General features: G+C 42.5%; 1 protein-coding gene across 7 annotated transcripts in view; it reads right to left on the minus strand.

The window, feature by feature from the left end:
• LOC121861521 (mediator of RNA polymerase II transcription subunit 30-like) overlaps positions 1-12629 on the minus strand; it is a 53568-nt gene that overhangs the window by 26732 nt on the left and 14207 nt on the right. For 6 of the 7 annotated variants that reach the window (XM_042359334.1, XM_042359333.1, XM_042359337.1 and 3 more), the window contains one exon: positions 6618-6695. The exons of the other annotated variant lie outside the window; for it this stretch is intronic. In XM_042359334.1, the coding sequence (XP_042215268.1) occupies positions 6618-6695 (78 nt within the window). Of the gene's footprint in view, positions 1-6617; positions 6696-12629 lie in introns of those variants that run through there. 7 annotated transcript variants of the gene reach the window in all.

A 12629-nucleotide genomic window follows, 5' to 3' on the forward strand; every position in this document is an offset into this window, starting at 1 on the left:
AAAGATGTTTTTGGTTAAGAACCAGAAGGATTTACTAGAAGAGTTAGTCAGGTCAGCAGTCTTTCTTTTTATAAAATTCCTCTTGGCCCTACGAAGAATAGCCTTAAAACGGTTCCTAGAAGTAATGAAAGAGGGGTGAGTAACAGGAGATAGTTTCATAACTTGATACACCCTATCTCTCTCCCTCTATGCAAGAGAACAGGAGCTATCAAACCATGATTGCAAAGTGAAGGTTTTGGTAGAAGATGGGATAAATGCGCTCATACCACCCAGTATAACCCCAGCAATGCTGTCAGCACATACCGAGGCATCCCGAGTGGAAAAACAACCTTCATCCCAGGGAGAGTCGGAGAAGAATTCTCACAAGGATTGCCAGTGTGCCCTCCGATAGTGCCATAGTTGGCATTTAGAGGGGGATGGGGTTGCATCCAGTTTGATTTAAAAGAAATAAGATTGTGATCAGAAGACCCTAAGGGGGGCAGAAATTGAGTATGAATATTGTGTGGGGTTAGAGGTAAAACAAAGATCAAGAATATTAGTAAGATGGTAGTGCCGATCTGGAACACGTGTAGGGTGTTTGATTATTTATTCCAGATCATTAAGTACAGTAAGGAAAAAGAGAGTGCCCCATTTCCACCTGGGTCATCCCTTGCAATGCCAAGCCACTCTCTCTGATGTAGAGGATCTCGGTGTTGGGGTGTGTGGATAGCAACAACTCATGGCAAGAAGTGAGAGTCAAAGAGTTCCAAATACTTGGTAGAGTTGGGATTACAGTATAGAAAACAAGGGAAATAGTCATAGTTGGTAGAGATATATTGAGCAGGATGACATCATAAAAAGAAGATTCAAGATCCGTGAGTTGATCTATAGGTGTACGTGTGTTGATCTATAGGTGTACGTGTGTTGCAGTAGGCGCATACACCTCCCTTACAACGGAAATATATATAAAGATTGTAGGTGGAGACTTGGAAAGGTTTGGGTGAAACTGTTTTGGTCAGCTGAAGTTCAGATAGTAGTAAGAGATCAAGGGAAGAGGTTAATAGATGGTGCTCTACAGAAGAAAAATTGTATCTCAGGCTGCGAATTTTGAAAAAATTAAGTGTGAAAAAAGATGATCCTTCAGCAACTGCAGTGATAATCAGTCGAGGCCCCAGTAGTCTGATGATGGTCAGGTCAGCCCTGGGGTCCACAACCTTCCTGACCAGTGGGACCCATCCGAGAAGGTCTCGCTTTGATATAACTGTAATATCAACTGATAACATAGGACAGTGGTTCCCAAAAGTTTTTGGCCGCAACCTTAAATACAATTTTGTCCTGGCGACCCTAAATATGGCTACATGTACAGTAGTGTTAATTACCAATCATTTTGATATGTTGTGATTATTCATATAGTTTTACTGAATTAATTTAAACTATTAACACAATGAAATTAAATAAATTTTTAAATGGGGAAAATGAAAACCAAATTTTCATGAAATTATTATTTTATTACACAATTCGGTAGCCTAAATGAGAAAACCAGAATTTTTCAGTGGCTAACGTGCTGCCGCTTTATGTATATGTAACCATCTATTTTACTATAATAGCAAACTAACATAGCAGGGAGAGAAAAATACGATATAACACTTCTTAGCATAAAAAAAGCACACACTCATGCCATCACTGTTGCTGGGTGTCAAACATCCAAAATTCATAAAAAAAAAAAAATTTATTTACATCTGCTCAAATAATTCAATTTCATTAAAAACCTACTTGAATGAAAGAACATACTTACAAATTGGTTATTGTGAGAACCAAATACAGTTCACGTGTTATAAATGAAGAATAACAGAAAATTTTGCTCTGGGTTTTTAACACCAGCGACCGTAATGGAGGGTTAATTACAAAGTTTGATAAGGGAAAAATCAATGATTTTCTCAGTGGCTACCATGAAACTGCTTCATTTTGTTGGTGAGCTCCTCTAAATTGGATACAGCATGTCCTTCAAATTCGTTGGGGTTAGGTTCTCAAAATGGCCGCGAACCATCAAATCTGCGAATAACATTTGCGGACGGGAGGGGTACATTTTTTACCTGTGTACAAAGAAATGCATAATCCCTTTATGTGTTTGCCCTTAGGACAATTATTTATTTTACCTGTATTGTATATCTGTATGCGTGTGTGTAGACACACACACACACACACAAAATGCATACAAATAAATAATAATGGGAAAATCCTCTCACAAATAATCAGAAACAGACGTACAGTCGACCCTCGTTAATTCAGACCCCTTTAATCCGGATTTCGGATAATTCGGACAAAATCTGAACGAACTTTTTTTTTTTTAAAGATTTGTAGGAATATTACCTACGCGGACCTTAAGCTAAAATGCTGGTCCACCCACTGCTGGGATAAAACACCAGCGTCTTTTTGGTCAAATGTAACATCACCACTAGTGTGGGGGGGATGCAACTTTTAGCTTCAGACATGAAAAATATTTACCATTTACTGCCAGTAAACAATGGAAACGTAAAATTTGTACCAATTAGTAATGAAAAGTTGTGCAGTTCCTTCAGCAAATGAAGCTCACCAACTTACAATAGGCTAAATTACCTTACAACGTGTTTTCAGTAGTCTATGTTGAAGTTCTTAGCACAGGCTAACTTATCATATCATATACGGTATCACAGTTCTCATTGATCTACAAAAAATACCGGTAATAAAAACCTTTTTGATATTTCACACTTAATATAATACCCGGTAATCTACTTCAACCTCCTATTGTTTACAACGACACATGACGCACCACCAGCTGTTGAGTATTAGCTACACGGTACACGTGTTTTTTTAATCGTTTTCAGTTAAAAAACTGTTACATCACATGTATATTTTACCTTAACTGTGCCTGAATGAATATATTCTCGGAAATAAATAGTAGTTTTGCTGAAACGTGATGTATTTTAATGTAAAATAGGATAAAATACATGACGAAAACAAAAGACTTTACCTAACCTTCCGAAGTTACTCGTTTTTTTAATAGTTTTTGGTTAAAATACTGTTATATTACAATGGTATTCTATTCATACTGTGCTTGATATAATGCATTCACGGAAATGTAATATTTTTGCTGAAATTACGTAGGTATTAGTGGAAAGTGGGATAAAATCGTGACAAAAACAATGACTCGCTTTCTTTCGTTCAAAAGATGTTACCGTAATCGCTTTTCGAATGGTTTTCAGTTAAAAAACTGTTGTATTACAGTAATATCCTATCCTAATTGACTTGAATAAATACTACGATACCATATTTCTGAATATTTTCATTAAAATTTATCGTCTGCAGCACCAAACAGCTTCTCCCAGTCCTCTCCTTGAACAGGGCTAGAGGGTACGTGTTTTTCGAATCGTTTTCAGTTAAAAAACTGTTACATCACACGTATATTTTACCTAAACTGCGCCTGAATGAATATATTCTTGGAAATAAATAGTAGTTTTGCTGAAACGTGATGTATTTCAATGTAAAATAGGATAAAATACATGACGAAATCAAAAGACTTTACCTAAGCTTCCGATGTTCTTGAGATGTTATTCGTTTTTTTAGGAGTTTTCGGTTAAAATACTGTTATATTACAATGGTATTCTATTCATACTGTGCTTGATATAATACATTCACGGAAATGTAATATTTTTGCTGAAATTACGAACGTATTACAGTGGAAAGTGGGATAAAATCGTGACGAAAACAATGACTTTGAAATATAATGCAATATTAATCCCTAAATCGGTTAATTCGGACACCCTTCCCCCCCTATTAGTCCGAATTAACGAGGGTTGACTGTATTACAAATGTGAGTCTACCCTCAAGTCAACTCCGAGCTTTTTAATAACAAAACACAGAATGGACTTGAGGGTAGACTGTCACATTTTTAATACATTTGTTTGCATGAAGTAGACTTGACGATACTCAACATTTTTAATACATTTGTTTCTCATTATTTGAGAGAGGATTTTCCCATTATTATTTATTTGTATGCATTTTGTGTGTGTGTGTCTCCCTATCCCGGCCGCGAAAATACCGGCAACTTTAAAACTACCTGCAGACATTGTTGGGTACATTCAGGGTGTCATCTGCGAATAATTGACGACTGCAAAATAAAAATCCACAAATTATCCAGGCGTACTGTATTATGTTGACAGACAGAGCACAACGCAAGTCATGCTGAGGATCCACATGGTTCCTTGCTTTAGTCTTGATCGTAACAAGACCTGGAAATCCTTGTTCACAGAGATATATTGTTGGAAAGGGGAGAAGTTAGGATGGGCTTATCCTTGAGTTGGGTCCAATATTTTGAATACTGGAGGCTTTCAAAGCGTTTCTTCTGCACTTGATTTTCCTGGAGGTCTAAGTTCTTCTTGAAATCCTGGAATATCTTCTCTGACGTTTACACTGAACACATTCCTGATCCAGCTATGTTTCTCGAGGTCTACGTTTTCTGGAAAAATACCTGTCTATTTCTTCCTTGACGCACGAGTATTGGACGTGAACGGACTCGAACATTACTGTTAAGTGTACAGTATATGGTTGTTTTATTATCCACAACTATTCTACTTTAGTCAGTACAGTATTTAAATAATTCTTCATATTGTGCCAGTGACGTGACCCAATTGTAATATTTCATAATTTTGCCTTCTTTTTTATATAGACCGCCCATGACCCTCAGGAACAACCCCGTGACCCTCATTTGGGTCACGACCATGGGTTTAGGAACTACAGTACTGTCATAGGAGAACAAAAGAATAGAAAAAATGAAACAGATCAAGTGTGTTGTTATAGTAAGAGAAACAATTGAGACCCTGCAAGTGTGCGTAAATGAGGCAGAATGTCATATCAGCAACCTGGGACTTGGTCATAATTTTTGTGATGCCATATGGCAGCAGGGTCTACTATTAGACAACACATTATGCTTCCAATCTCTTCCCAGGCGGTCTGTACCTCCCAGTTCGATAGCTGCCTACTACCTATTACCTTCAGTCCGGTGCTGGACCCCAGTCTGGTTTGCAAGGGGAATCTGGATTAAGCGAGTCTGGGTTAGAGGTAGTTTACTGTACTGTACTCCGGGTAACAGGGAGATTACTTATACGTAACTGTAATCACTTTTTACATCTTAACACTGCTTTAACACAGTATTCTTGGCTTGTGCAATGGCACAAGGGGATAAGCTGGGAGATGCATCAGCCTATTTGTCATCCCATGCAGTCACATGACATCATTAGCTAATCGTAGCGCGTGAGCCTACGGCCCAAGTCACCCAAGCTGTCTTCCCACCCACGCATCCTGCACATTAAGATGTGGAGGGTCATGATGTATTCTTTCCTAACTCCTGGAACCTTTGTCACTAGGCCTGGAACAGAAAGGTTTAGGGTGATTTTATTGGAATTTTTCTGGAAATTGCGGCTGATTTTCTACCCCAGAAACTCGTTCACATATCCAGCATTGAGACAAATTTTCCCTTAAAATTCCGGGCCAATTTCAATTACAGCTATTAGAGAGTTCCTGGGACAGATGATTCCAGCTAAAAGAGATAATTGTACCTAACCTGCTCCAAGGAAATTATGAAAATGATGTGCTGTGTTCTACAGGTCTACCACCAATACCTACTCATTCTGAGAAATGAATTCTAATACTATACAGTGGTCCTTCGGTTAACGAACACAATTCGTTCCAGAAGGTAGTTCGTTAACCGAAACCATTGTTTCAATGGGATTTTGGGTAATTGGTTCCAGCTCACTGAAAATTACATACAAAGTAAAAAAAAAAATGCAGTAAAGTATGCTTACTTTGAGGTGTGTATGTAGAAGGCTCCTGGTTGATGATGATATTGATGGGAATTAGAAGTGGGGGAGGAGGAGAAGGGAAGGAAGTGGGGGTGGAAGAGAAATCACCCCATGCTTCATGCCGTCATTTCACCCATAAAATTTTAAGTTCACTAGGAGTAATTCAAGATTATTTTCTTTAAATCAACACTGCATTCGACTACATATTGTCAATATGTTAAATAAATTTCAGAATGACCAATAATTGTACTGTAAGAAACGTAAAAATAGTTTATGTTCAAGAGAGCCACAAGCAAGATGTTACCTCAACTGACCAGAGATACAAACTGCCGCCTTGGTGGGCGAGTCAAGTGGCTGATTGACGCACCAAAAACTAGTTTCCTGTACGGCACTTATGTTAAATAAGTGTTAAAATGACTAAAAATTTTAATATAAAACTTGGAAAATTATTGAATAGTACAACCTTCTTGATATTTACTCAAATAGGAACGAATTTAAGCCCTAGAACCGATTACTGTATTGGCGGACTAATACTCCAGCTGGTGAGCAAGCGTAAACCTGGTGACATGATTTCGTAAGAATTTCGTAAACCAAATTTTTGCTCATTAACCGAATTGAAGATTCTCATGGAAGGTAATTCGTTAACCAAGGCGTTCGTTAACCAAGGGATCACTGTATAGGTCTACTTTTCCATGTATCATTTTCCCTACATGCATCTATGCACTTCAATTTTACACAAATTTTTATGGTCAGATTAGGATAAATGTGAATACTGCACACAAAATGTTTGTTACAATTTACCTGACTGTGACGTTGGAACCATCTGGCCCGTGTAGGAGCCCCTCATCATGGCTGGTGAACTACCACTCATTGCCATTTCTAAAATAAAGCATTTTGTTCATTAAAAGAATTGTACAGAAAATCCCCATTTTACAGCAATTTGCCACATTCATTATAATTCTTAATTCAGTTTACATATTTGAAATTTGCTATTTCTTAATTTAGGATTTAACATGAAAAATTTCCATTCCCAACTAAAATGTAATGGGAATTCTCAGCAATCTGAGGCCAGATTCTTACATCAACAGAATAAAAATCAAAGCTGGGTTAAGAGATGTGTTACTGCCACAGTAGGATAAACTAGAAGAGAGAGAGAGAGAGAAAGGGAGAGGGGAGAGAGACAGAGGGAGTGCTTATAACGAACTTTGCCGAGGTGTTAAATGTGAAACAGATGGCCCTCGCCTCGGGCTGACTGACTCACTCTCTGTGGGGTTCAGAAGATAGTCTCTAGCCGTCCAGTGAACTAACAAGTCAGGGAGCTAAGAAGTCCAAGAAGTCCTACATTAGACCTGAAACACATAAGTTTTATATGGTTTAACCCTTAAGCCCTGGGTGAGGGTGCTGCTGGCAGTAAACCCCCCCCCCCCTCCCCTGCTGGGTTAAATTGAGAAAAAAAAAATCAACTTCCAAAAATAATTAAAGATAAATAAAAAAAAAATGGCGGGAAAATACGCGGACGTTCTGGAACGTCACCCGGGGCGCGCTTGTCGGACGTTCTGGAACGTCACCCGGGGCCTAAGGGTTAACACCCCACTCTACTCAAATATATCAAATGTAGTTGTTAACAGTGAAGAAACGTACAAGTGATTTAATTATCTCATATGTAACGTATGTAATTTGTATTCTGCAGGTTTTGACCGAATAAAGAACAATCGAGTCCCGCGTGCAGGGGTCTCATTATCCCACTGTCATTCAACGGGCGGTTACAGTCAAAACGTGGGTCCTACAGTCTGCCGATACAGTCTACTGAGAATTGGCGAGTGACTCGACTGTCAACGGACCTTCAGCAGGGCCCTTCCCTCCGGCACCCGACACACCCCGCAGCTACACAGCAGGAGAGCGGGGATGCCTTTGTGTGAATTTGTGAATCAACTAAAGTGTGATGCCTATACTGTACTGTCATATAATAATAGTTAACCCCAGCAAAAAGGGGGTTGTGTGTTGAGTGAGTGTATAGCACTCGTATGTGTACGTAGAGAAGCGTGACGCCTCTGTATGTGGGTCCAGTGTCAGAAAGGACTGGACTCGGTGCCAAAATTGTTCGTACAGGCGCGGGGAAGGGTTATTGTTCATTCCGGACAGGCACGCCACCTGCCGCGTGTCAGGAAGGAGTGGACTCTGTCAATAACATTCGTGTGTACACGCGGGAGAGATAGTGTTCAAAGCGTACAGCCAGACTGGATCGCCAATTGCAAATAAAATTTAAGAAAGAGTGAGTTGCCCTTTCTGTTAGATAATAGTAGTTGTGACAGTTAAGTAAGGTTGTAAGCAAGGGTGCAGTAAAGTTTGTGGCATCAGTTTTATGATCTTAGCAGTTGTGTTATGAATCCCTACACTGATTGTGGTGCCTCTATTGTCGTGTTAGTGTGACATCGCTCAGGCTTATTGCACACGTTTATATGACTTCAGTTGTATGACACAGCTTATATGACTTCAGTTGTAGGACATCGCTTGTATAACTTCAGTTCATCGCTTGTATGACATCGCCATAAACGAGCAGGCGTGTCAGTTGAAGAGCATACCCGCTTAACTGAACGTATCTATAACTGTTCACCGAATGAGCCAAATCGAGTTCACCAGTCATGGAAGGGAACAAGGCAGAGGAGATAAGCCTAGCCAGCATAGAAGGCCTGGAGGCCCTGAACGACGGAGATGCTAACCGGTCACTCACACAGCCAGGGCAAAGTGGAGAAACCCTTTCACCCAAGAGAAGGATGAAACCAACAGGCAGGTTGAATAGGGTAATCGAGGGTTATCAACAGAGGCTCGCCCAATTGACAGCAATGATGCAGAATGTGAAAGACCATATATATGGAGCAACTGCAGACTTTATGCGATGTGGAGGACTTTGGTGAGATGCTGTCATTACCAGGAGGAATCCTTTTCTGGAAACAAGTGAAGGGATGATAGCAGCGACGAAGTATTTATGAGACATACGTTGTCAATCGCCGGAACCAAGAGTGACTAGCTGCTACACCTCGATACAAACCCAAGGAGGGTTCCCAGCACCTCAGAGTCGGGAACATCTCATCAGGGGGAGAGGGAACATGTTTCCATCCATCATACCCACTTTCCAGAAGCAGTGATAGCAACAGGAACCCAGGAGAAGAAAAACCAAGTACAAGATACACAGCAAGAACGCCCAGAACAGATGGAAGGGAGGCCATCGGACACAATGCTACCAACCCAGAGACTGGAAGAGTTAATGGCCACGATGAGGCTTCCCCAGAGGCCGATGCCAAGGTTCAGCGGAGGGACTTGTGACGAATATTGGGAGTTCAAGCATGCCTTCCAACGACACATTTGGGAGGCGCCCATACCCAATGCACTAAAATTGGAAACACTTCTCTCGGCCTACACCGGCCGTGCTAAGAAATCCCTATGAGCGTGCCTGCAAATAGAAGACCCCAGGGCAGGATACGAACAAGCTTTAGCCTTGCTAGAAGAGCGTTATGGCAACAAGCACGCCTACATCCAAGAACTAATAGGCAAGGTCCTACGTGGCCCAGCCGCGAGAACAGATGACATTAAAGGACTTCAGGAGCTCACGGATGATCTGGGAAATTGCATAAACAACTTAAAAGTACTGGGAAAACTGCACGAAATTGACACGTACGAATCACTGAATATTTTGGCTAAGAGATTCACGGGAAAGATCAAGGAGCAATATGAGGATAGAGCATATGACTATGAAAGGAGACATGGAATTCTCCAGGGGTCAAGTGGATAAAGGATTTTGTACTGGAGATGCTAGACAGGGCAAGGAGGGCTTCAAGGGGACGAAGACAAGAAGAGCCGAGCGGGAGACGAACCTTCTTCATCAGAAATGAGACCTGAGGGCCTAGTGATTTCGGGAAGAGAGGAGGTTAGAGGAAGGGATGACCGCATTTGCCCGTTGTGCCCTGGATAACACCCTTTGTAGAGATGTCAAGCATTCCTCAACATGTCGACTGGAGCGCGAACTTCACTCGTACATGAAGAACGTCGCTGTTTCGACTGCTTAGATCGTGCTCACCGGATGGCCGAGTGCATCCAGAAGACAAGGTGCAGCATAGATGGCTGCTATAGCTTCCACTCGAATCTCCTGCACTTCTCGAAAAATTCTATGGGCAATAACACGCCAAACCAGGACGAACCATCAAGAAAGGAACTCTTAGCCAGTTTTCAAGGGATGAAAAGAGCTTCCACCATGGATGAACACCAGTCAGAAGTGTCGGCCGACCACAAGCGGCAGAAACTAGGTGATTGTCAACTCAAGGCCATCATGTTGGCACCGAAATCAGTGACCAGTGGAGGTAGGCCATGGAAATCTGAATCCAGCACGAGAGTTACGGAGAAAAGGGCTGGAAACAGGCAGGTTGCACTAGTGACCACGAACTGAGAAAATCCATATAAATGGGCCAGATACTTACGGTCGAGAAAATAACCAGTGCGAGGGGCCCAAAGATTACGACATATGACTTGCAGATTCAGGCAGAGTTGCACTCCCCGTATTACAGGTCAAGGTTGGGGAGATAAGGCGAGAAATGAATATATCAGTGATCACCGGAGCACTCTTGGACTCAGGCAGCAACAGGTCTTACTGCACCGAGAGCCTATCCAACCGACTACGAATAACAGGGAAGTCTGTTTCAATCTTCATAAGCACGATCCTGAAGGAGACGAAGAGCGTGAAGGTCAAAGAGATCGATCTGAAGGTGACTAGCATCGGAGTGAGAAGAAGTCGATGCATCAACATTCCCAGAATCTTAGTTTTTAAAGACCTGCCTTCTTCACTGGAAGCATCGGTTGCGGACACCAGAGCTGTTGCCCAGTGGAGGCACCTCCAGGGAACCACACCACTCCAGGCACTGGAAAGAGTGGATCTCCTGATAGGATTAGATATACCACAAGCCCTAAAACTGTTGGAAGTAAGGACCGGGGGAAACGGAGAGCCGTTCGCTGTGCGCACACTTCTAGGATGGACCATAAATGGACCTACAATAAGTGACCACCTAGCAATCAACCACCTCATCTCAGAAAAGCCACTGAGCCTGGAGTCATGTTTAGAGAAACAGGTCAGATACTTCTGGGAATGTGACTCGGCCTACTGCAATGAAAACCCCATCTCTGGTAAAGACAGAAGAGTCCTGGTGCTGTAGTCAACTTCAGTGAAGAGGGTGGACGGGCACTATCAACTTCCCATACCATTCCGTCATGAAGAGCCGGGACTCCCGAATAACAGGAAACTAGCTGAGCAATGGTTAGCAAGCTTGAAGAAAGTCTCCTGAAAGACCCAGACCTCCGTCAAATATATCGAGAAGAGATGTAAAACCTGATCAAGGGACATGCTGAGAGAGTCCCACACCGTGAGCTTACCATTGTGCCGGGGAAAACCTGGTATCTCCCACATCACCCAGTATTGAACCAAAATAAGCCCGGGAAGTTGAGAATAGTTTTTGACTGTGCAGCAACGTATGAGTCAGTGTCCCTGGACAGCCAAGTGATGCAAGGGCCAGACCTCAACCACAAATTGATGGGAGTCCTCATTAGGCTCCGACAAGAAAGGGTGGCACTTATGGCTGATATCGAGGCTATGTTCCACCAGGTACGATTATTGCCTGAGCATCGAGACGCCCTGCGCTTCCTGTGGTGGACAGACGACCAACTATCGGGAGACCCGGTCACTTACCGGATGAAGGTACATCTCTTAAGGGGAGTGTAGAGCCCATCATTTGCTGGATATGTACTACAGCGAACATTCCAAGACCACGGGCAAAGGTTCCATGAAGAAATTAAGAAAGCAAGTCGCAACTTCTATGTTGATGATCTGTTTCTTTCAGTAGCATCACCAGGGAAGGCGGCAAGAGTCACTCACCAACTGAGGCAGTTGATGAAGAAAGGCGGGTTCAGACTTACAAAATGGATCTGCAACCACAAAGGGGTCCTCAGAGCAGTCCCACAAACGGAAGGAGTCATGGAAGTGAAAGAAGTACTTTTGAAGGATGACAGGCTCCCAGCTGAGAGAGCATTGGGAATCATGTGGGATCTAGAGAATGACGAACTTGCAGTCCGAATCCAGATCCCAACGAAGCCACAAACGAAGCGAGGCCTCCTGAGTATAGTCAGCTCCATATACGACCCAGTAGGAATCATCGCTCCGAGCACCATACGAGCCAAAATCATATTCCAGGATGAGTGCAGGCGAGGCATCAGGTGGTTGAGCAAATGACCAAACACAACAGAGCCACTTGGTGGCAGTGGCTAAATGAACTTTCCCACTTGTCTCAAGTACACATCCCTCGATGTTACCACCCTCAATGCGCAAATCCAATAACTACGGTACAACTGCACCACTTCTGAGACGCCTCCCAGCAAGCATACGGGGCTGTATCCTACCACAGGATCACAAGTGGAGACGGAGCCCACTCTACCTCCTTTGTGTATGGCAGAGCCAAGCTAGCTCCTCTGAAACAGCAAAACATACCTCGGCTCGAGCTATGTGTGGCAGTGTTGGCGGCCAAAGCAGACAAACAACTGAGAGAAGAACTTGAGTTGCAGATCGACAGATCAGTGTTCTGGAAAAACAGCATGGTCACCCTTCAATACATACGAAACACTGAACGCCGCTTCCATTCCTTTGTGGCAAACCAAATTGCAACGGTACATGAGAATTCTGATGCAGAACAATGGCGACATGTTAGCTCCAACCAAAACCCAATTGATGATGCCAGCCATGAACTGCATGGGGCAGAATTGAACAAGGACTGCAGA

This window comes from Homarus americanus, unplaced genomic scaffold (genome assembly GCF_018991925.1).
Source record: "Homarus americanus isolate GMGI-L3 unplaced genomic scaffold, GMGI_Hamer_2.0 scaffold24260, whole genome shotgun sequence".
Classification (NCBI taxonomy): domain Eukaryota; kingdom Metazoa; phylum Arthropoda; class Malacostraca; order Decapoda; family Nephropidae; genus Homarus; species Homarus americanus.